The sequence below is a fragment of the Crotalus tigris genome, unplaced genomic scaffold (genome assembly GCF_016545835.1).
Source record: "Crotalus tigris isolate CLP2741 ecotype Arizona unplaced genomic scaffold, ASM1654583v1 scf7180000017814.3102382, whole genome shotgun sequence".
NCBI lineage: Eukaryota > Metazoa > Chordata > Lepidosauria > Squamata > Viperidae > Crotalus > Crotalus tigris.
Genome location: NW_024096652.1, coordinates 2,499,933 through 2,525,241, shown reverse-complemented (window position 1 = coordinate 2,525,241; position 25,309 = coordinate 2,499,933). Strand labels below are relative to the sequence as shown.

The 25,309-nt window shown below is 39.4% G+C and overlaps 1 protein-coding gene across 2 annotated transcripts in view; it reads left to right on the top strand.

Annotated features, from left to right (window-relative positions):
• The window catches only part of GGA3 (golgi associated, gamma adaptin ear containing, ARF binding protein 3), a 33,182-nt gene extending 7,897 nt beyond the window's left edge, over positions 1-25,285 (top strand). Inside the window, exons 2-18 of one of the 2 annotated variants that reach the window (XM_039342914.1) lie at positions 832-940; positions 2,180-2,264; positions 3,980-4,055; positions 5,370-5,468; positions 6,142-6,265; positions 6,861-6,964; positions 8,406-8,486; positions 9,604-9,741; positions 9,904-9,985; positions 12,460-12,576; positions 13,744-14,043; positions 16,164-16,231; positions 16,861-17,177; positions 18,742-18,968; positions 21,375-21,544; positions 22,118-22,228; positions 23,273-25,285. In XM_039342914.1, the coding sequence (XP_039198848.1) occupies positions 5,385-5,468; positions 6,142-6,265; positions 6,861-6,964; positions 8,406-8,486; positions 9,604-9,741; positions 9,904-9,985; positions 12,460-12,576; positions 13,744-14,043; positions 16,164-16,231; positions 16,861-17,177; positions 18,742-18,968; positions 21,375-21,544; positions 22,118-22,228; positions 23,273-23,383 (2,034 nt within the window). In that variant the 5' untranslated portion in view covers positions 832-940; positions 2,180-2,264; positions 3,980-4,055; positions 5,370-5,384 and the 3' untranslated portion in view covers positions 23,384-25,285. The remainder of the gene's footprint in view (positions 1-831; positions 941-2,179; positions 2,265-3,979; positions 4,056-5,369; positions 5,469-6,141; positions 6,266-6,860; positions 6,965-8,405; positions 8,487-9,603; positions 9,742-9,903; positions 9,986-12,459; positions 12,577-13,743; positions 14,044-16,163; positions 16,232-16,860; positions 17,178-18,741; positions 18,969-21,374; positions 21,545-22,117; positions 22,229-23,272) is intronic. The other variant, XM_039342913.1, reaches the window with a different exon arrangement.
• The last annotated feature ends 24 nt before the right edge of the window (positions 25,286-25,309 follow it).

Sequence of the window (25,309 nt, the reverse complement as noted above, 5' to 3'; positions counted from 1 at the left end):
TCTGCATTTGAACATGAAATGACAATTATATTTTGAGTTTAGGACTGACTACTGCTCAGTCATCTTTTTGTAATTTAGGAGGGCATTTAATCACAAATATCTGCATTATCATTTGCTTGCTCATAATATTAAATATTTCTTGTTTAGATTCTTAGTTACCCACAGTAGCATAGGGTTTGTGATGATAACATTATGGCTTTTCCTTTTTTTTGGTATATAATGGACTTTTATGTCCTATGAGTACTCAAGGTTTATAGGGCAAGTTGATATTGTCTGGTGGATAGCATTCAGGATAGAAAAAAAGGCAAATACTAGTAGTAGATAAGGTTTCTACAGGCCAAGGCTACACTCTTATGATACAAGGACCAAGACATCCCTCCTGACTGGAATCTGTTTAAAGACAACATGGAGATTTTCTGGATTTTAGCAAATCTCACCAGAGATTGATTACACTTGCTGCCAAAATCATTGGATATGTTTTGTCCCCGATGGGCCCTGAAGCTACATAGCTTCAGATGTTTTCCAAGCCTCTTTTTAAATCCACATGTCACAGAGATTTCTTGAGCATGTGTCCCGGATTGGATGATGATAAAAAAGATGTTAAGCAATAAGCATATGATTCTGCAGTGACATGTCTAACTTGTGCCTGTTCAGTCAGCCCGGCTTCCATTTAAGCAGACAGCTGATTACCTTAATCCAGGACTTTTTCATTTGTATATTTTTTACAAAATGCCCCAATTGATTGACTCAATGCCAGTATGATATTAGCATAACATGACTTAAAAAATGGTCATCCAGTCACCATTAACTTTGTTTGTTTATTATTTTCAGGTAGAATATCCTGTCTGTATTGGTGTTGTCCCTCATCCCACTTTTTATTATGCTACACACTAGGAGCCCCTAATTTTTGAGGTCAATGGTCACTTATACAAGTCTGAAGGTGTGTTGTATGCGTTCTCTCAAAATTGATCCTACCGTGGCAGTTCCATCAAAATCCTGGGCTATAGACACCCACACTTTATTTGGTAAAAGTGCTTCTGGAGGTTTGATTGGAGTCATTGAAAATTAAGGATATGCTTAAGGCTAGTGCTTTGCTTTACAACAGATTGTCATTCATTTTTTAAAAATTAAAATTACTGAGGGAAAAAAATGAGGTGGGGCAGAGAGGCTGGTTGTCTCCAGAAAACATTTTAATAGGCATATTGGTACACCTCCAAATGCCAGCCATGACAATAAAAATCCTCCTGGAAGCACCTGGTGTTATTTTTTTTTTCTTCCTGTATACGGATATAGCTCTCCTTTTAAAAAAAATATCTCAGACATCTTCTAGCTAGCTTTCTGTATCTCAGAGAAAGATGTTTTTGAAAAATGATTTCTTGCTAATATTTTTTGTAGGGGTGTGTGTGTGTTGTGGCAAATACTGTTGAATATTGGCGTGTAAAGCATTGAAAGAAAAGCACTTCAAAATACATGGAAGTAAATGTGAAGCACTTCATTTTCAAATGTTTGAAGCAGTGGTATCGTCTGGAGGCCTTGCATCACTGCTTTGGATGCTGCTCTGGCAGCCTCCTCGTGCATGTTGACGCCCAACCGGTTTGCTTTGGTGGGAAGAAAATGAAGCAATCAGTTGCACATTCACAGGTGTTTGGAAAATGGGGAACAGCTTCTAAATCAGCCACGTGAGCTGATTCAGGCAGCTGATTCACTATTTCCCTTTATTTGTTATATTTATATCCTGCCTTTCCTCTAGAACACGCTGCGTCATGTGTCGTGACGTGACGTATCACAACTTTTTTTGTGTTGCCGGAGCTGGGGTGGTATGACCTCCGTATGATGCAACTGGCCCATGGGCCGGCAGTTTGACACCCCTGCTCTAGAATCTGAAGTGGCCGTGCATAGCATCTTTTTCTAGTTTTTCTCTGTAACAGCCTTCTGTGATTGATAGTTTGGACTAAAAGACACCCGTAAGTTTCAGGGTCACCCATAAGTTTTCATGAGCTAATATCCCTGGCTCTTAATCATGACTACACTATATGAAGTGTTTTTGTTTTTCCCAAGGCCTTTCTGAAAGAGAGATAAGTATACTAGCATATTACTCACCAACTGTTTCACATCAGAAGGAAGTTTGAGATTATTTTTTTAAAAAAACATTAACACCTTTGCTTTTCCTTTTTACCAGACAAAGCCACCAACCCCTTGAATAGACAGGAAGACTGGGAGTATATTATTGGCTTCTGTGATCAGATCAACAAAGAACTTGAAGGGTTTGTATCCAAAACTATCCACATTGCATCATGAGGTTTTATTGAAGAAGGGATTTTTTTTTTTTTAGAAAGCTTCAGGAGTTGATCCTTAGTTTAATACAGTTCATGTGATGGATCAAGCCCCATCACATAAACTGTATTCAGTTAATGTTACATGTAATATTTGATTTTGATGAGATACTAGTACAGGTAGTCAGTGACTTACAACCATTAGTTTAGCAACCATTCAAAGTTCCAACGGTACTGAAAAAAGTGACGTATGACCAGTCCTTGTACTTAAAACTGTCGCAGCACCCCATGGTGACGTGATCAGAATTTGGACACTTGGCAACTGGCATGCATTTATGATGGTTGCAGCGTCCTGTGATGATCATTTGTGACTTTCCCACTGGGCTTCTGACAAGCAAAGTCAGTAGGGTAAGCTGGATTCGCTTAACGATACTTGATTAAAAAAAAAAACTGCAGTGATTTGCTTAACAACCGTGGCAAAAGACGTGAAATCGGGCATGACTCCTTTAACAACCACTTTGCCTAGCAATGGAAATCCCAGTCCCAAGTGTGGTTGTAAGTTGAGGACCCACCTGTACTCTCAAACATGAAAACTGTGCAGGAAGTATGTCAAAGCACTCCATGTATCCATATGGCTAGGGGTTGGTTTAGAATCCAGGGATAACATTTTATTTCATTTCATTTCTGATACTGATACCTTTTGCAATATGAGGGATGTTAGTTGCTCTTTTTGAGTGTTTCATCCTCAAAATACTGCAGTGATTCTAAATGTTAGTAGGCATGTGGGATTTTAAATGTTTCTTCTTCTTGTGCCATATCCGTTATCGGACGTTGGCGATCCTCTTTTTATCAGCAGCCGCACGAAAAAGTCCCTTAGATTTTGAAGCCACGATGTTCTTCTTCTGCCTGGACCTCGTTTGCCTTCGATCTTTCCCTGGAGGATTAAATGGAATATGCCGTATTTTTCTGGGTGTCGCATCACATGTCCGAAATATTCTAATTTTCATTTTTTAATTGTTTTGATGATTTCCCTTGGCTTTCCCAGGTGGCTTATCACCTCCTCATTTCTGATCTTGTCAACCCAGCTTATACTTAACAGCCGCCTGTAGATATTTTTCTAGGGGAAAAATATCTCAAAGATGCTTTTTCACGAGGCTGAAGGAGATTCTTGGATGAGAAGGGAAACGTCTTCAGAGAAAAACAAGAAAGTCCAGTTGCCTCACGAAAAAGCACCTTTGGGATAACCATGACCTGGATGACTGACAATCTCCATAGACATTTAGGGGAAACGAGGATAATGAATTGTAGCATTTGGAGTTATTGAAAAATGGTATCCTTCCGTTATGAGAAAATGAAGGGCATTAAAACTGCTTTCTCCAATCCTTAATAGTATAGCAAAATTGATAAAAGTGAAGGGGGTTTGAATACTTCCTGAATGCACTTTATAACAATTGTATTTGAAAACGAGATTGCTGCATATTGCAGGGGCAGCTATGAAAATGAAATATTTTTTATTGTTCGTATTTCCCAAACCTTAGTGTGAATAATCACAGATTGTTTCTCCTGTTTAGTCTTAGCACTCTCTCTCTCTCCTGTCTTAATTTTTTTTTTTTTAGGGACAAAGAACAATGATCTCCTATCTTTTTGTGTAGGTGGTCAGGTATGTTTGGGGAATGCTATTTAAATAAGTAACCTATTTATTTTAGTCCACAGATTGCTGTCAGATTGCTGGCTCATAAAATCCAGTCACCACAGGAATGGGAGGCAGTCCAGGCCTTGACAGTAGGTCTTCTTTACCTCTCTTGTGAAATTCTGGATTTGCACACAGATTAATATCTTTATAAAGTAGAATTATCAATGGTGCTACAAAGAGTTATTTAGATTAAGGAACAATGTCTCGTGTGATCATTAGCCTCTTCTGTGGCAAACTGTGGATTATTTTTCTTATTTTATTTCCCCCTAGCTCTTTAACTATGGAACAGAGACCTGAATACTGGCTTCACATATGGGAAAATGTATAGACTATGTTTGCCTTAACATCTGGCTTACAAAATTTTTTGTACTCTTTATGATTTTGAAGCAAAATATAAGAATATAACAATTGTGATTATGTCTAAAGTAACTGGCGTAGTTGGCATTAGCTAGGAAAGGACATTAATGCCTCAACAAATTTCTGTTAGGTCTTGGGGCTGATACAAATGCAGTACTCTTTCTTAAATGCATAACTTGGAAGGTCAGAAGTCAGTTCTTTCAGATATAAAATGCATGTTTTCCTGAGGTATAATGCACTAAAACGGTTTAATAATGTCTAACTGGTATCTTCATTTCATTTTGCTGAATTATGTGACTTATGGGCTTAACATAATGTTAACATAATGTTAAGGCCAGTGAAGATATATCATTGTGCCATAGTAATATCAAAAAGTCGTCTTCTGATCCAGTAAATTAACTCTGAACAGGTTAATTTATCTCCAATGAAAGGATACTTTGTATTCTTTAGAATTAGATTATCCATCTAGATTTTTTTTATATTACTCGATCCATGTTGTTATTAACTCTTTTAGTGTCCACAATGAAGACAAAATCATAGAGGATTCCCTGTAAAAAGGGGGTTTCTCTGGGAACTTTCATCTTTGATTCTTGTAGATCCATACACAGTTCTTATGACCGTACTGAGTCAGAGGGAAATGGAAAAGGAAAAGAGAAAGGTGGGCATGAATATGGTCTAATTTCAAAATGTCCGTTCACACAGCCTTCCCTGCAAGCTGCTGCTTGAAGGAAAGAAGTCAGTGTGAGACAGTGGTGGGAAAAGCTATTGATTTATTTAAAGCTATTAGCAAGGGGAATATATTTCCATGCACACTGTCTTTGGTCCTCTCCACAAAGAAATCCCCAACAGATTATTTCTGAAGGAATGGGGCTCTCAAAATAAAACATTATCCATTTTTGTCTTACATGAAATTCTGGTGGTATAAATACCATTTGGTGATTTCACAGGCAATCTTTGACTTATTTGAGACAAGTTGGAGGACTTCTTTCAGATAGACCCATCCTAATTTTTGATACTTATCTCAAGTTTGTTTGCTTAACTTGTAGGTGCTGGAAGCTTGTATGAAGAATTGTGGGCACAGATTTCATAATGAAGTAGGGAAGTTTCGTTTTTTAAATGAGCTAATAAAAGTTGTATCTCCCAAGGTTAGTATTAGTTCTATTTTCTTTGTTTGTATCTGTATGTGGATTGTTCATACCCCCAAACGTCGTTTTTTCAGGCACATCCTTCAAAGATAAATCAGGCTGTGAATATTTGAATTGCAGCTACACTTAAAAAGTGCTTCACCCTATTTGCACAGTTTTTAGTATATAGTGCACAACTTGCTAGGCCGAGGAATAATGCAGAGACAGGAGTAATTCAAGGAGGATATATGCAATTCATATAATTAAAGAATTTTACATTGCAGTTCTATGTGTTTTAACCTGGGATTGAGTTCCATTTAATTTAGTGATGCTTATTTCTGAATGGACATGCCCAGGATTGCCTTGATGAGGTTCAGATACTGATGACACGTTGAATCTTTTGATGGTGCATTAAAATGTGTGCACGGGGACGGACACACACACACACACACACACACACACACTGTTCTCACGTCATAGAAGAAATTTGGAAATTTGTTTTGGCCAAATAGTTGTCAAAGCAAATATATGGTTTCTTGATGTACAAGTCAGTTTCTTAATCTACTGCATCTGAAATCATCAAAAAATCATTTGTAATATAGTTGACCTTAGAAATATCTTATGGTTCAAAAATTATTATTTTATTTGAGGGCAGAAAAACTGAAACATTTTACCTTCTTGGGCATTCTTACAGTACCTGGGAGACAGAGTGTCAGAAAAGGTCAAAACCAAAATAATTGAGCTGCTGTACAGCTGGACAGTTGCTTTGCCAGATGAGTCCAAAATCAAAGATGCCTACCACATGTTGAAAAGACAAGGTAGAGAATTGTTTCCTGTACTGCCTTTTTTTTCTCCTTTGTAGCTTGATAGAATTTTGTAATAATGCAATAATGGGATTATACAATTATACGTTATATAGTTTAGGGATTTTATTCATAAAATCTTCCCTCCACAAAATGCTATGGAGTTCTCAATGCTGTCATGATGGAGTTCTGGATACTGTTCACAGCCAATCCACACACTGAATACTAATTACATATTTGCCATTTAGATGTAAAGCTTCTTTGGAGTTTTAAATCAGATGATATATAAAATGACCAGGTTAGATGAAGCGTGCTTAATCTAATTCAGCCTTCTCCAGATTACTACTCTTCAGATATGTAGATTTACAGCTCTTATGATCCTCTAATAACATTACCTTGAGCATTATGGACAAAAGTTCTAGTCGTATTAATCAGAGGCCATGAGGTTAAAGAAGGTTGGCCTGTATCAAATTCAAATGCAGTAGTCCCCCTGAAAGTGATCTGGCAACTGTTATTCAAAAGCAGGAGGTTAGCAGAAGGTGGAAAGAGAGAAGCAGACTCAAGCCTTTCAGATATTTGGGTATGACATTCGTTTTCTGTTTGCTTTCAGGCATTGTCTTGTCTGATCCTGTTATTCCTGTGGAGAAAACCCTTATTCCCTCTCCACCACCTCGTCCCAAGAACCCTGTGTTTGATGATGAAGAGAAATCCAAGGTAAAGTTGAAGCCTCAGCTATAATAATGTGCAACAGGCAAGTTCCATTGAGCTGATTTTCATAGGATGGAACAGTGTTTCTCAACCTTGGCCATTTGATGGCTGGCTGGGGAAGCCCACACATCTTCAAGCAGCCACGGGTGAGAAACACTGGGATAGAGAATGCAAAACTGGGATTTAGTAACTTTCCTGCTCCCTCTCCATCTGCAGTTTTAGAAATGTTCAAGAGTGGATGTTTCTTATTTCCCATGAATGTTGTAGCACAACAACTCTGATTTTTGGAAGCAGTTGCAGATACTTTTGGGTGCACTACAAAATGTCATGCTTCTTGATCTTACTTGTTCTGAGCATAGGAACATTAAGGATTGCATTTTTAAGTGCAAAGAAAACCTACTCAGGTAAAGTGTTCACAAATTCTGACCTGTAATGTGATAATGAATCTTACGTTTGTTCTGAACAAGGTAGTACTGTTTTCCCTATTTGTGGATAATTTCCCTATTTCTTTGTGGGTGAAGAAAATGTTTCACTTTGGTCATCCTATGAATTTAGGGCTGAATTGAATGGCTTAGGTTGTTTGGCATTATAGTAATGCACATCTTACAGTTAATGTATTATGAATATGATTTGTTTTTCTTCTGAGGAAGGAAAATGTGGAAGTGGCTAAGACGAGTCATTAAAAGATCACCCACTCATCTTACTCTAGTCTATTTAATACATTAGCAATAGCACTTAGACTCATATACCGCTTCACAGTGCTTTACAACCCCCTCTAAGCGGTTTACAGAGTCAGCATATTGCCCCCAACAAACTGGATCCTCATTTTACTGATCTCATTTTACCGAAGGATGGAAGGCTAAGTCAACTTTGAGCCAGTCAGAATAGAACTCCTGGAGTGACTACTGAGTTAGCCTGCAGTTCTGGATTCTAACCACTGCACCACCACAACTCTTGTTTTTTGATTGTTTTTTATTAATGATACTTTCAAAGTTGACTACAACCAGGCAGCCCAATAAAATATGTGGAATTCAAAACTTAGAATCATTGAAAGCTACAAGCATCTTCCTCCTGTTAGCAAAATCTTGCCTTCATTTACTTGTTATAGTTTCAGGCCTCTAGACCTAACATCCTCTGGAAATTACAGCAACCCAGAAGAGACTTTGCCAGCTGCAGGGCTGACTCTGAAGATTTGGTTGTTCTTTTTGTAAATGAGGCTTAGATACATTCCAACAAGATCAATGGGTTTTGCGGTTGTGTTTATAAGCTGCATCTCACCCCAAACGGCATTCCAGAGGGTTGAGATCAGAATGCCAAAAGTTAGAATTTGATGCTTCAAATATGCATCAGGAATAAGATTTTTAGGATTCCTTCAATGAATTTTTGAAAGAGCAGGAAAAAAAAAATGAGTCCGTGATTTTATTTATTTATTTTTTCCTTTTTGCAGCTTTTAGCTAAACTGTTGAAAAGCAAAAACCCAGATGATTTACAAGAAGCAAACAAGCTTATTAAATCTATGGTGAAAGAGGTGAGACTGAGCATTTAATAATACTATAGAGGTGATGATTGCTTGGAATTTGTTTTATAAATTCAAATATTTTAGAATCTTTTTAACCTAGGCCATTAGTTATCAGAAAATTAAATGTGCTGACCCTCTAGTAATAAGATTTTAGTTTTACTTGTGACCAAATTCTTATCTCTGAATGAAATTATATCAGGAGGTTGTGTAACAAATCAGACAAGATAGTCAAGAATTTGTAGCGCCACTCAGCCTCCCAACTCTTAAATTAGAGAGTTAATAAATTCCATTATCTTCAGTTCACTGGCTCATTTGTTTACTAATGTCTGCATCATATGACAGAGAGCCAGTTTGACGTAGTGATTAAGGTGTAGGCTAGGAGATGCGAGTTCTTGTTCTGCACAAACCAGCTGGCTGGCCACAAGCCAGTCACTCTCAGCTCCAGGAAGGAATCAAACTACTTCTGAAAATCTTGCTAAAGAAACTGATATTTAATCTAGGCAATCACCAGGAGTTATCAGTGGCAACCCCTCCCTCACCACCATGTGATAGGATAGCTGTGCTTCCATCGGTTGAATCAGTGATTTATGCCATTATTCCATAACTTGATACCCTGCAGATATGTTGGACTACAACACTCATTCCCAGTTAGCATGGAATTTTCCTTGCCAAAATATCCCCCCCCTTCCTTTTTGCTATGACACACTCTCTTTATTAATTCCATGTAATTTCTTGCTTTTATCCTTAATTTTTCTTCCCCTGCATATTGTGTAGTATAGTATTTATCCTTTCCTTCTCAAATTCCTTAGCTCTATGACAAAATTCTTACCTTAAATAACTAAAAATGATCTAGACAGATCAGTCAAAACTAAAATTTTCTGCCATTTTATATACTGGTATGAACAGAGTGATTCTTATTTTTGTGTTAAGCTTTGTTTGTCTACATAAAATATTGCTAAAAGCTTTTTTTTAGAACCATGTCAGATAGCGGGACTTTGTAGCTAGAATTCTAAAAACAATCATGGGAATATGTGGTTTCTTGAGCTCTTCAATCAGCCTGCCCAGAATTATAAGGTGAAATGAAAAGAATAGACTTAATTTTAGCTCTTTTGTTTCAAAACTGAAGGATGAGGCACGGATACAGAAAGTAACAAAGCGCGTGCATACTTTGGAGGAGGTGAACAACAATGTGAAATTGTTGAATGAGATGTTGGTCCACTACAGCAAAGAAGATTCTTCCGAGGCGGATAAAGAGCTCATGAAGGTTGGTGTGAATCTTTTCCTTACACAATAGTTAGTTCCTGTCATGTAAGAGAGCTGCCAGTGTCACTCAGATGACCACGCTTTAATCACTCCATGGGTAGATGTGAATATATTTTTTTTTTTTGCTTAATTACCTCTTTTCTCTTGTCTTTTCTGCACACAGGAGCTCTATGACAGATGTGAAACCAAGAGGCGGACATTATTCAAGCTTGCCAGTGAAACAGAAGATAATGACAGCAGTTTGGGTAACTAGGACTGTTTCTTTGCAGGGAAAGACTGTGTTTTCCCCCATTACTTTTTCACATTTTTTTTGGTTTTTTTATCTTTTTTTTAATTAAAAGTTTTAAAAATTTATTACAATATAAACCCCCCCACCCTTCTCCCCTTTCCCCCCTCCCCCACTTCCTAGAGCTGATTACAGGGTAACAAATAAACAAACATAATCTAACTAACATAAACCAACTATACTATCAATCAAAACCATAACACACTTTAACTCCTCAAAACAAATATTAACAAATTAAAACAAAAATAATAATATAATTAAAACTATTAATAATTATATAAAATCTACTCAAAAGCAAGGTAATACTTTTCAGTTTCATATTTCTTTTGAATATAATCAATCCATCTTCTCCAAACCATAATGTATCTTTCTTGTGAATGGTCCTTCAAGTAGGCGGAGATTTTTGCCATTTCTGCTAAATTAGGCACCTTAAGTATCCATTCTTCCAAAGTAGGCAGTGAGTTTTTCTTCCAATATTGCCCCACCAATAATCTTGCAGCTGTTATAAGATTCAACATCAAATTGATTTCTTTAACATCAAAATCTACAATAATACCCAACAAAAATAATTGCAGAGTAAACTTTATCTTTCTCTTAAAAATCTTTTGAATATTCCACCAAATCTTAATCCAAAAAGCTTTAATATCTCTACAGGTCCACCAGATATGAAAATAAGTTGCATCTAAATTTCTACATCTCCAACATTTGGGCTGTAAATTCGGATACATGCGAGACAACTTTTGGGGATCCCCCATTACTGACCAGAGCAGCTCCATGGTCATTGGAAAACTCCTCCTTCATTTTAAACATCTCTGGAACTTTACAAGAGATTAACATTTTGGAAGGGTCCTTACATTAAAAAACAGGAAACTTGCAACTGCGCTGTCTTTGCACTTTCACACTTCCTTTAATGTAGTGAAATTGCAATGGGTAGAAGGAATGATCTTAATAATTTTAAGGAAGAGCCACAACTGAAACAGTGGTTAAAAAAAATCTGAGTTGGGTCAAAGATGTAATTTAAGGAAGCATCTCAGAAGGACCCTCCCTAGTTCTCAATAAGGACCAAGTGGGGAGGAGCATTCAGACTTGCAAGATCTGTTATTATAAGTTTATAAAAACCAAAAGTTAACCTTCATAACTTTGGTTTCCTCATCTGGTCAATATTGAAGGGATGACAGAATTATAGAATGAAAAGCTGTAAAATGATGGATACTCTTCTGTTACTAAGTTATGCAGGTTCTTTTACGAAAACGTTAGCCAGGACTACGAATTGAGTGAACAAAGCTTACAATTGATAAGGAAAAATGCCTTCACTTGTTATTCACTGGTCACTGGACTCATGCATTTTATAGTCCATTTTAACCAATTTAGATTGCCTTCTATCAACCTCATTTTCCACTTGGTGAGGTGGAAACGAAAAGAGGGAGCAATATATGTTGGAAGCATTGAACAAAATGATAGTATGCCAGATGATTAGGACAAAAAAAATTATTGATATAAATTTCATTTTGTGGATAGAAAATTTATTTCAGCATCCACTAACTATATGAAATGTACACATATATAAAAAAGCAAATGGTAGGTGCATATGTGTATATATGACTTCCCCATTTTTTTAAAAAATGAAGTTTATTCTAAAATAGTTTAAATGTCATGCTTAAATTATGAGTTTGCATATTGCTTGATTAAAATGGTATTTTTTTTATACACCATAGATGAATATTAGAAGATGGAACTAATGCTATAGGCACTAGTTATATTCAATCATACTTAGTTTCAGAAAGCTGCTGCCTTAAGTGCCTAAACCACAAGAATTAAAAAGAAAAATAATATTTAAATGAAACTCAGTTGGCAGTGTTGTTTTTAATACACTGGTTCTTCATAACACATTTCTGAATATTCAAAGCCTAAATTATGAAGCTAGGCAGCAGGGCATACTGTTAGAATGGCATGAATCAGATGAGCTGATTATTTATTTGTTTATGGATACATAAACCACTTCAGGCAAGTAAAGAAACAACAGTCATAGCAGTAATGTAATATAATAATATACATACATGCAGTATTAAATTATGGGAAGAATTATGACACCAGGCACTCTATGAGCGGTGATGGCGCAGTGGTTAGAATGCAGTACTGCAGGCTACTTCTGCTGACTGCCTGCAGTTTGGCAGTTCGATTCTCACCAGCTCAAGGTTGACTCAGCCTTCCATCTTTCCAAGGTTGGTAAAATGAGGACCCAGATAGTTGGGGTCAGTATGCTGACTCTGTGAATCTCTTAGGGCTGTAGAGCACTGTGAAGCGGTATATAAGTCTAAATGCTATTGCTGTTGCTCTGACACTTATCCCAAAGATAGGTTGATAAATGTTTCTAGACAGAGGAAGCATTCTTGAAAACTCAGTAGGCTATATCTACGCTTTTTCTCTTAACAGGAGATATTCTTCAGGCTAGTGACAACTTATCGCGAGTAATAAATTCCTACAAAAAAATTATTGAAGGTCAAGTCATCAATGGTGAAGTAGATCTTTCAGCACTGCCTACAACAGAAGGTGAGTTGTATTTCTCAGAAGATACTTAACTTTGTTTCTTTAATGATTCTGCTTCTTTCATGTAATTTTAAAATAGTATGGCATTTGGAAGGAGATTCTCTTTTAATATCCTTAGTATAAATACACATCAGAATCAGTAATACTGAAATACTGGCAAGAGAATATTTCAGGCTCCTAAAACATTATTACTTCCCATGTAATGGCTGGTCTTAAACATGAGAACTTCAAAGGGACATTCCAGCCTAAACACCCTGAACTACAAGCTTAGGAAGTAAAGTACTTCTATCGGTAATGACCTCAATTACAGTAATAGATTATTCCCATAATAGGTTACTATTAAGGCCAATTGATGAATAATCATTATAATTATTTTAGATAATTTAACCTTCAGGGTTGTCAGCTTGTGGTTCCCTGTTTTTTTTTTCTCTGCTAAGCTTATTGCTTACTGACAGTCTCTCTACAACTTCCTGCAGATTTAGAATAAACTGTTGTATTGATAAAGTTGTGAGATAAGCAGATTGCAAGCTTTGGAATTTCTTTTGTGTTTTTTTTTTTGGAACCCAAAGGTCCCTGCAAAGTAGTAATGGGTAAGGGGAACCAGATACAAAACTGTGTAATTTCTGAGCTATGACTATGCCGTTGTACATAAAAATGTAGTGAAAATTATTACCATTGGATTTTGATCTGTTTTCCTCGTGCCATTATTTTGACCTATGGAAGCTTCAACCATAATAATCCATTAACCTTCAAGGTGCCCTAAGATGTTTTGTTATATTTGTCATATTTTGCTGGCTGTTCCGAACTTGAATATCCCTAGCCATATTGATAATCATAGGGCACATTTCTCAGTAATGCTGAACGACAAAGAATAGATGGGAGGTAGCAGAGAAAGAGCTCATTCCCAGATCAGTCCAAAACATGGCAGAAGATAATGCAACCTACTGTACTCTTGGCAAGGAAGTTTGAGTTTCTTTTTGGAATTAGGGAACAAGGAAGCTCTTGTCTGTTGAAGAAATGGACACGGCTGGAAATCTGCCTTGCGAGTTGACTCTTGATTTCTTTGACCACATCCACATATTAAAGCAATACCCTTGTTGCTTAAAAATAATTATCCAGTGTTGCGTTGCTTCCTTTGGCATCTTTTTCAATTCTCTCCTTTCCCTGTAGGAAGCAATTCTGCCAATAACGTTAATACCCTCATTGACTTGGAGGGATTGGAGGTTTCGAATGTGCCGTCACAAGCACCACCACCGCCACCACCACCACAACTCCTTCCTTCAGCCTTGAACACAACACCAACCCTAACTCCAGCTCCGGCCTTATCAGAAATCCCCATCCTCCCGCCCCCGCCTCAGGCGATTGGTCACTCCCGGACTCATTCCATTGGCCATGCTGAATCCACCCCTATTCAGTCAAGTGGTACAGCCAATTCCCTCTCTTTGCTTGATGAGGAGCTCCTGTGTCTAGGTAAGTTGGATGTGGTTTAATGGTGTTTAATGTGGAAGAGAGTGCTGGGGAGCCGCTGCTATGGATGCTTTTTCTACAATCTAGAAAATGGAAGGACTTCATTATAATCCCTTACCTATTTTCTGGAGTACATTATCTCTGAAGGCTAAGGAAGACAGCACAAGCAACATAGTAATCTGTTTTGAATACTGTCTCCCTGCTGAGATAAGAAAGACTGAGAGAGATGGACTGTCATAAGCTAAATGCAAATATTACGATTCCTCTTTTCCCCTCTGCTCTATCTAATTGTGTAGCGTCCATGGATAGTGTTATGTATGTGTGTATTTATTTAATGCATAGGGTACCCATCTCATATACACCACTCTGTGCAGCTCCTAATTAAAACAATAGAAAACAATTAAAACAGCCAGAATGAAAAACAACAAAGATATCATAAAAATAGCAGCCAAGAACACTTAGAGACACTCAGACTAGCCATGAAACAAAGCTCATTTTATCCAAGCCCTGGGCTTGAAAGCAAAGCTGGGTTAAGTTAGGATTGAGGGAGGTCTAATATCTGGGGGGTGGGATGATGTTCCTGAGGACAGGCACAAGGCAGAAAAGGCTTTCCTGTTGGGTCCAGATCAGTGGTTCTCAACCTGTTGGTCGGGATCCCATTTGGGGTCGAACGACCATTTCACGGGGGTCGCCAAACAACACAGTCTGCCATTTTTTCCCCCTTTTCCTTAGCTGTGCTACTCCCTTTTATTCTATTGGCTTTTGAAAGCCAATAGAATAGACTCTCTTGAATAGAGTCTAATTCTATTGGCTTTCAAAAGCCAATATGAATTGTTCAGGCTGTCTCTGCCCTGCTGAGCCGCCAAAAGTCCCATTCTGCAAACGGTGCTGCACCAGTTGAGTAGTCCTCGACTTACGACCGGTTGGGGTCGCGGCATTAAAAAGGTTGAGAACCACTGGTCCAGATGATGCTCTCTCACAGACAGGATCTGGAATATACTTCCCCTGCCAGATCTATCAGCATGAGTAGATTCCACTGGGATGTCTATGGAGATTCTCAGTCATCCAGGTCATAGTTGTCCCAAAGGTGCTGTTTTAAGAGGCAACTTGAGTTTCTTTTTTTTGAAGATGTTTCGCTTCTCATCTGAGAAGCTTCTTCAGTTCTGAGACTAGATAGTGGGGAATGGAAGGATTTATATTCCTTATGGTTAGCTGGTCATTTGCATTCTTTTAGAGAGTTGTTGAAGCCATTTGGAGGTTTACTTGTGTCCTCAGGGTCACTTGGGTAGTGCACAGGACTTCTTGGCTGCAGGATGTTTTCTGTTCTGTGTCCCTTCACTGTTGAAGACAGGCACAGGCTATTGGGGATGAGTCTGTGTTGTCTGCTTCAACGACTACTCTAAAAGAATGCAAATGACCAGCTGTCTGCAAGGAATATATATCCTGCCATTCCCCACCATCTAGTCAGAACTAAAGAAGCTTCTTGGATGAGAAGCGAAACGTCTTCAAAGAAAAACAAGAAAGTCCAGTTGCCTCTTGAAAAAGCAGCTTTGGGATTCCACTGGGATCTTTTGAGAAAGCATGTGATAATATTTATTTGTTTAAATGAGCTGGGAACAATAAAGTTACTGTTACTCTCCCAATTTACTCTGTAAATTGCCCTGCTTGCTTCTGCTCCTGGTTGTTGAGTAACAAATGCAGTGTAAACAGTAATAGTTGTGCAGTTAAAGAGCAGTAAAAAAAAATATTAAGAAATGGCTGTATGAATTGGCCCAATGTCTATTTTTTAACAGGTTTCCAAAGAGTTGCTGAGCCAAATGTAAGAATGACATCTGTCAGGGAGAGGGTGATAATGCAATTAACCCCCTACCCCATCCCCACCTCTGTCTCACAACACAGTACTCTTGGATACAGCCTTAGAGAGTGGGGGCTTGTTCAAGATACCCCACAGGATAAACTGTAGCTAAACTTGTATTTATAGTTGGGTTTCCATAACCTTAATGCAAATTATTGCATGCTGCTTCTCACGCAAACCTCATCAGCTTACTTAGGAGTTTTTCCCTACTAAAATGCGATTTGCATTTATTGCTTTCAATTCCTAATGCTGTTTTTCCCCCACTCAGGACTCAATGACCCTGCTCCAAGTGTAGTAAAAGAATCAAATGAAAGCAATCAATGGAACCTGCTCCAGGTATTTTGTTTTCTGTACTGTAGTAGATTTTAGGGCTGTGCAGCCGTTTAGATTTGGTTCTGAAGTGGGCAGGCAGGTAAATATAGAGCTGTTGGATACGGGATGGGCGGCAAATAAATTTCATAATAAATAAATAAAATATAACACCTATCTGCAGTTCTTTAAAGCAACCACACCTTTTCCTGAGGTTGTGTGACTATAAAGAGTTACAGATGGATGGCATCTTTGTTTCTTCTGGTGCCCAGAGGTACATTTTGGAATTAAATCCGAAATGGTGCATAATTTTCTCTGTTTATACTTATACTTTTAGGAAAGTATGAAGAATAAATCTGTCCTGAATTGAATTGCTCTTTATTTGTCTGGCTTATTCCATTGTTAGGGATGCAGTAGTAAAGAGCATCCTATTTTCTGTAGGATACACAGACCAGATCTGTTTTCCATACTGATTTCCATAATGAGCCAAGCCATTTGAAATGAAGAAGTGCCTTTTTAAAACCTGTTAGTGCCCTTGACCCCTTCATCTCATCCTTTATAGAGGAATATGCCCTGCCTGACGAAGGCCATTCTAGAGTGTGATAACAGAAGAGAGGTAAAACATTGCAGTGGTACATCTCTTTCCTGTGTTGCAGAATGAGCCAGTAGATCTGGACTTCTTGAATCCAAAGCCAGTTTCTGTTCCTTACAACTCACCAGTGAACCCGCTTCTTTCATCTGTGTCACAGCCAGGATGTGGAGCATCAGTACCTCTTCCTTCTACCTTCACAGCCCCTCAGCCTGTTTCCAGTGTTTCTGCTCCTACCTCAACCTCTTTCATCTTCTCTACTGGACCACCACTTGGCCCTTTAAGTACAATGCCTGTAGCTTCAGGCTACTTTGGCTCAGCCGTGGGAACAAGTGGATTGCACAAGATAGATCCATTAAATCATCTTCTAGAGGAAAGCAAAGGGTAAGGGATATTTTGGTCTGTTCTCTCTGCTCGATAATGGCTCTTCCTCTCTTTTAAATTAAAAATGGGGGAATGAAGGCATTTCCTTTAAATAATGTCATTTTCAGCATTTGGGACTAAGTGGGTCCTCAAAATAAGCCTCGGGGCTTGTCCCATAATTACAGGTGCGGATAGTCCTTACAACCACGGTTGGAACCAGAATTTTCATTGTTGAGTTGGTGCAGTCAAAAGTGAGTTATCACATGCCTGGATTCAATTTTGCAACCATTTTTACCATGGTTATTAAGCAGATCACATAATGGTTAAGTGATTTTTTTTTTGTTGTTGGAAGCCAGCTGGGAAGGTTGCAAATTGTGAACATGTGACCACAGCAGGTTTGACCGGTTATAAATGTGAGCTGATTGCCAAGCTCCCAAACTGCAGAAGTTGAGGTCTGCCTGTGTTACTTGCTTAACATCCACTCAAATCAGTGATTGTTTGAAGTTACAAGGGTGCTGAATGAGAGGGACTCATAATATGTCTTCATAGTTGCAGCTGATCATGCAAGTGTGGTTGAAGCGCTTAGAAACTGGCTTCTAGTTACAACATTATAATGGTCATGTGATCACTATCTGCGACCTTTACTGCCAACTTCTGACAAAGAAAGTCATTGGGGAAGCCAGCAGGAAGTTGCAAATGGTGACTGCAGCTGCAGGGTGCTGAGATCATGCAGCAACTGGGATTATCAGAACTGCTGTTGTATGTCAGTGCGGTCCCATGACATTGTACCTTATGACCGTTTCGTTTAGCACTGGAGTTCCTGGTCCCAAATACCATCGGTAAGCAAGCATTATTTGTAATTATGAAACCTACAGATGTTTATCTACAATGGATCTCTGGGTGACTTATATGCAAACTCAAAAAAACATAACTATGTTTTTACTGCAAAAATAGAGGCATAGAACCTGGCAAACAAATCATATAATGAGCACACAACATGTCTAGACAAAATCAACCCTTTTGCTATTTCACAGCACGTACTTGGGTAAAATGATAATTATTTAACAATATATCAAACCAGCCCAGGTAAATTAATATTGAAACCAAATTTCAGAATAAGACAAAATCTTGATTCTGTAAGTGGGATCCAACATACAATATAGTTGTCTGCCTTTATTCTAGTGGTGTGATTTTCTTTTTTTTACTCTTCCTGTTGCTGTGGTTCACCACCTGTACTATTGGAAAGATTGTGGGTGTCAATTGTCCATCCATCTTCTCCACCAACTTAGAATATATTTCACTGAGCACCACTGATTGACATATATTACAGCAGTTATGAGCACCATTTTATCTTCAAAGGGCCATTTTCTGTTACAGGAATTGGTAGTAACCATAGGCATTTCCAATGATTTGTCCCCCATTAAACAATATATGGACCCAGGGTGACAATAGATGTTTTGTTTTAAATTTAAACTCAAGCTGCCTTGAGTCCAGTTTGGTGGCCTTATACTTGAAATAAATCAGTGTTAACTGTTAGCCTGTGGGTTAATTTGGTTATCTGGAATCCTTCTGTACTCTCTTTCAGGTCTTCAGCTCCAGCAGCCGTAATGGCCTCTACAATCCCTGCTGCTACTTCTGCACCTCTGACATCTGCTACAGGATTGTCGCTTGCTGGTCCAGGAGGCCCTCCGGTTCCATATCCAGGAAGTCCCATCTTCCACTCAGCCCTGTTCCAGCAACAAGGAAGTCCCTTGAAAGGACCTGAGATCTCCTTGGCCAATGTCCATGTTCCATTGGAATCAATTAAGCCTAGTATGGGTCATTGCTGGCCAGTATCTGTTTAATGGTGAAGTAAAGGATGCATATTTTTATTCTCAGAAAAAATAACATAGTTGTTCCCACACACCCTTTCTGTCTGGGTAAATGTATCTTTCATTCCATGTAGGGAATGCTTGGATTTTTTTTTTAACCTGAATTATCTTTTAGTTTCCAAAAACATAAGCCTCTTATCATGGGAGCAAATGCTGTAAATAATCCTGTACTTACTCTCATGCCTCTTTATTGCAGTTTGATACTAAATGTCCATTTTACAGGGTTTTTAAAAAACATTTTGTTGGAATAAATGGAAGCAAAAGAAATGTATAATGAAGTGATGCTATTTTTGAGGTAGTTCTATCTGTTTAGAGAAATATTTAGGGAAATTTAGAAAAAGAAATGTTGTCCAGCTAACGTTTTTGCAACTGTTATCCTTAAACTTGTAATCAGTGACAGCTATTGTTTATTGAGGATGGGGTGGAGACATGGGAAAAGTGACTGGCCAGTGACAAATTAGTTGCTGAATTTGGTTTTGTGGCAGCCTCTTTTCTCCTGTAGTGACACTAAGGACTCTTTAGCACAGAGGTTCTCAACCTTTTTAATGCTGCGACCCCCAACTGGTCGTAAGTCGAGGACTACTCAACCGGTTGTAAGTCAAGGACTACTCAACTGGTGCAGCACCATTTGCAGAATGGGACTTTTGGCAGGCTCAGCAGGGCAGAAACAGCCTGGACAATTCCTATTGGCTTTTGAAAGCCAATAGAATTAGACTCTATTCAAGAGAGTCTATTCTATTGGCTTTCAAAAGCCAGTAGAATAAAAGGGAGTAGCACAGCCAAGGAAAAGAGGAAAAAAAATGGCGGACTGCGTTGTTTGGCGACCCCTGTGAAATGGTTGTTCGACCCCAAATGGGGTCCCGACCCACAGGTTGAGAACCACTGCTTTAGCATGACATTCTGAGTCCTTGAATCTTAACACTCAACTGAAGAATTATCACTTGCCTTTATACAAAAGGCTTAATGCTTTCTCTGTTAGGCAGACTATGCTACCTTTCCATCACTTGTGTCATCCTATAAGTAGACCTTATTTTCAGGGTTTAAAGATAGTGGCACTAGGGACACAGGTTCAAATCATGTGCCGCTACATGACATGTCCCACCCCACCCACAACACTGAACTGCATGCCTCTAGAGTCATATTTTGAGCTGTTGATGCCTATTCTTGGTTTAGGCCCCTAGCATTCAGCTGATGGCTGCTGCTGTGTTGGACTCTCGGATAAAATAGGAATAGCACTTAGACTTATATACTGCTTCATAGTGCTTTAAAGCACTCTCTAAGTGGTTTACAGAGTCAGCATATTGCCCCCAACAATCTGAGTTACCAATCTGGGAAGGATGGAAGGGTGAGTCAACCTTGAACCAGTGAGGATTGAACTGCTGGCAGTTGGCAGAATTAGCCAGCAGAATTAGCCTGCAATACTGCATTCTAACCATTGTGCCGCCACAGCTCAAGGCTATGTGAGATTCATATACTGCTGGACTGATTTCACGCCATTTCTGTTTACTTAGGAATGGAGAATGACCCCCAAGCCTTAACAGTAGTGGGAGGTTGTCTGGCCAAGGAGGGAGGATGGTATTGCATATAGTCCTCATCTTACAACCACAATTGAGCCCAAAATTTCTGTTGCTAAGCAACACAGTTGTTAAGTGAGTTTTGCTCCATTTTACGATCTTTCTTACCCCTGTTGTTAAGTTAGTTAAGTCAGCCAGGCATCCCCATTGACTTTGCTTGTCAGTCGCAAAAGGGATCCCATGACCCTGGGACACTGTAACTGTCATAGATACATACTAGTTACCAAACGTCTGAATTGTGCCATGGGGATGCTGCAACAGCTGTAAGTGTTTTTAAAAAAAAGGTCATAAGTCACTTTTTTCAGTGCTATTGTAACTTCGAACCATCACTAAAATGGTTAGAAATGGTGAATTACCTGTATAGACTTTGTGGAACGATATGGTGACTAGCATGGCTCTTCTTCAGGAATGGTATGCAACCGTATGGGCCAGGGGTAGGCAACCTTGGCTCTTTTATGACTTGTGGACTTCAATTCCCAGAATTCCTGAGCCAGCAATGCCTACCCCTGGTATGGGTGTTCCTCAAGGATGAGCGATAGCGTTGACATCTAGTGGGCGGAGAGGGGAATCAGATCCCCCATGGAGGTGCCATCTTTTTTTTGTGTGTGTGTGTGTGTGCCCAACTCATTAGAACGGGCTACGGGCTGCGAGTTTGAAAGCTAGATTGCAATTTCCATTATGACACCGTCGCCATGTCAAAGCCCATACTGCTTATTCTATTGACGGCATGTTGCTCTTCTATCCTGAAAATAAATACTTCCTTCGCCTTGCAGGCAGCGTTCTTCCCGTGACTGCTTACGACAAGAATGGTCTGCGTATTCTGCTGCACTTTGCAAAGGAGTGCCCTCCTGGGCGGCCTGACGTGTTGGTGGTGGTGGTATCGATGTTGAACACAGCACCTCTTCCCATCAAGAATATTGTGCTACAAGCTGCAGTGCCAAAGGTAAGGGATAGAGAGGATAACAATGGCCAAGAACCAACCAGAGAAGAATGTAGAATTCTTTTATTGGTGTAGGCAACCTTGGCTCTTTTATGACTCGTGGACTTCGACTCCCAGAATTCCTGAGCCAGCCATGCTGGCTCAGGAATTCTGGGAGTTGAAGTCCACGAGTCATAAAAGAGCCAAGGTTGCCTACCCCTGGTGTAGGCAGAAGCTTCAGACTTTTCCTCAAGGAATGCCTATGGGGCACAGGGCTAAATCGAAGATGGCTACTCTCAAGGAGAAGCAGGAGTCTTTGTGTTACTGTTTTGCAGGATTCTTGTTCCCGGTTACTGCCTTGGACCGTCTTTGGATAATGTTGAATGCCACTGAATCTCTGGGGATTTCCTCAGCCGATTCTAAATTAATTTTACGAAGGCAGTTACAACTAGACAGCTATGTGAGCGCTTTGACCTTCTCTTGGAAAATATTCCCATTTTTCTATATATGCTTATAATCAAATGTGCGATCTAGCACCATTTCTACAGAAGCAGGCATTGCCTTAACTTTTGTTTTTGGGTTTTTTTTTCCTTACAGTCCATGAAGGTAAAACTGCAGCCACCTTCAGGGACAGAGTTAGTTCCGTTCAGTCCCATCAAGCCACCCGCTGCTATTACCCAGGTTATGCTGCTTGCAAATCCTAGAAAGGTGGGAAGTCTTGTGTTCTAGACCCTCCTCCTCCTCTTCTTAAAGATATAGTCATTTTCCTTATACTGGGTCATTTTTTTTTTTTTTGTATGTCTCATCACTGCTTTCTTGGACTGATGTTATGTGTAGCAAAAAGACTTCGATACTTTTCAAGGTTGGGATAAAAATAAAAAATAGAGCATGTAGTATTATTAAATTCTGCTAGGGCTTTTTTCTTTCCCCTATGCTTCACTAAGACAACTTTGAGTAAATCTGAAATTAGGGGGGTCTTAACTCAACCTCTCCATTTTCTGTAGCATCACTGGAACTGGTAATGTCACAGTAACTATGTTAGGCTGAAAGAGGGGGATTGGCTTTTTCATTTCTTTAGGGGTGGGACTATAAACAGAAGGCCCCTAGAAAGTAATAGTCCTTTACATTTCCTCCAGAGAAGAGGTCAAAATTATTCTACCTGTTTTTGCTGCCCAAATATAGAATTTTCATCAGCACAACTATGGACTTTTGTGTGTGGGGGGGGAGAGATTTAAAAGGAAATTATCCCACCAAAAATCAGTCCTTTTGTCTGAGAATCAAACACAATTGAGTGGAAGAAAAAAAAAATCCCAGGGTATTAGGGCAGGGGTCGCCAACCTTTCTGGGTTGGCGGCTCGGGGGTGTGTGGAGGTGCCTTTACGCATGCAAGCACACATGAACGGGGCCATGCATGCATGAACACGACCGTGATTGCACATGTGATGCAAACGGTGATGCTAGTGCCCACGCAATGTCGCGATGCTAGTGCAGTGGGGATGTTGCACTTGCAGCAACGATAGTGCCTGTGTGACACCGTGACGCTAGCGCGAGTGGGGGGGGTGCGAGTGCACACATGCTTGTGCACTGGCCAGCCACTCACACGGCCCAGTGGCAAACAGCCTATGGCCTGGTAGTGGGCTGCAGACCATAGGTTGGTGACCCCTGTTCTAGGGTACTCTCATTTAAGTGCATCTGCTCTTTTACTCTGTATTGTGACTGGCTACTACATTTGGTTTTCCTTTTTCGTTGCAGGAGAAAGTGAGGCTGAGGTATCGACTGACTTTCACATTGGGAGACACGCCCAGCACTGAAGTGGGGGAAGTAGATCAGTTTCCTCCAGTTGATAATTGGGGAAAGCTATGACCCAGAGCTATTTCACGGAGACTGGAATGAATGCAATATGACAAAGGCAGCGGTGGTATCAGTTAGTGATATTTAGCTTTGTTTACATGTCCCGTCCACTCCACTTGTAGCCATAGTCCAGAATATTTTCTGCACTCTGGGACAATAGTCTGACGCGTTAAATGCCAAGTGTAAACTTACGTGAACAGTCAGGAACAGAGACTGGCTGGTTTCTTTACCTTGGCCAATCCAATTCTATCTTCCACTTCATTAAAACTTGAAATATAAATGTTCTGGAGAGTTTGATGAGCAAAAATTGAATATACCGGAACACTCTTTCAGTTAGGCTAGAGATCTACCAAGGGCTATGATGCCTTTGTAAGTTCTTTTGGGGTAGAGTCCTAATGACCTTCCTGCACCTGATTCTTTTTACCTCTTTGAGATCAGAATTAGGATAACCCATAGGCTTGCTGAGCAATAAGATACACTTCAAGAAATGGAGGTTTTTTGCCATGATCAAGCACTCCATTTACAGAATATCTGTTCCAAGAGCCAGCAGAGCCCATACAGATATTTTACACTTGCCACTTGAGAACATCAACAGCTCTCAAGTTGCTGCCTTCTAATTTTATACTTGCAGCTGACTTGCTTGTATGCTTTCCCAGTAGCTGCTGAGTTTTGTATACACAGCTCTATGTCCTCTGCGTACATAGTTGTCTCAATACAAGATCCACATACATGACTCAAGTGGGAAGCATGGAGCGAGGGAAATACAAATAATATTGAGAAGGAGCGTCCATTCAGGTGCAGTTGTTCATTGGGCTCAAAGGAGGAAGTGATGCAGCGAAGGATCTGAGGCTTCTTCTGAAGGCATTATCATTAATTAAAAGTATGCTATGTATATTAAGCTATAGGAATGTACCAGATCTGCAGACCAGGGAAAAGAAGAGCCATGGCTATGCATGTGCAGGGATGATACACTCCAGTTTTATTCTTTTTAGATAATAGGTGGGTAAGTGCAATTGTCCATAGGAAGAGAGATCTTTTTATGTTGAGACAGGCAGGCTTTTCTAAACAGTGACAGACACGTTACGGTTCAAAAGCCATAGAGAGAGGATCACTGCTTTTGAGTAATTACTTTCCCATGTGTTAACACAGTTTTGGTTTAACTGTATGCTCATCTGGAACAAATCATTTTGTTCCTTAGTGAACAGAAGGCCTTGAAAATCTACTCCATGCTACACTGTATAACTGAGGACTGTTTTGCGTGGGAGTTTAAAATTTTGCAACTTTTTGGTATTAAAGAGACTGTGGGACGATCAGACCTCCGTTACAGTGGCTGTGATTTCTTTGCATTTGTATCTTCTGTGGACAAGGTACAGTCAACAGTCACAACAGAAAGAACCTCATTGGCTTTTGAAGGGATCCAATTTCAACTTTGATTAGCCAAACTAGTGGTATCAGGGCTGCATTAATTATGTAAAGCTGATGGGAACCCAGCAGTATTTTTTTGATCTCTTGATCTCGTCCTCTCTAATATTATAGTCTCCCTCTTATCAGCATTTTACTTAAGCTTCTAAGTCTGCCCCAGTGCCATACTTATTTGTACAGAGCAGATTTCACTGTTAAGAGATGATCTGCAAATCACTCCGATTGAGGAAACCACACAAAAAAAGCACAAGGGCTTTCTGCCAAATTGCTTTCACGCTATCAGCAGTGCCACTCTGTCCATGCTGTATAATCCAACAGAAAGATCTCATAGTCTCACTGTGTGGAAATGTGCTACTACAAGCTTTAGAAATTATTTATGAATGTTATCTGTTCACAGGCTGAAGTTGCAGCTTTCTATCAAACACTCAAGACTGTAAATATATCTCAGAAGCATTTGTTAGTCTGCACGCTCAATAAAAATACTTTCTCTACTCTGCTTTAGCTACCTTGCAGCTA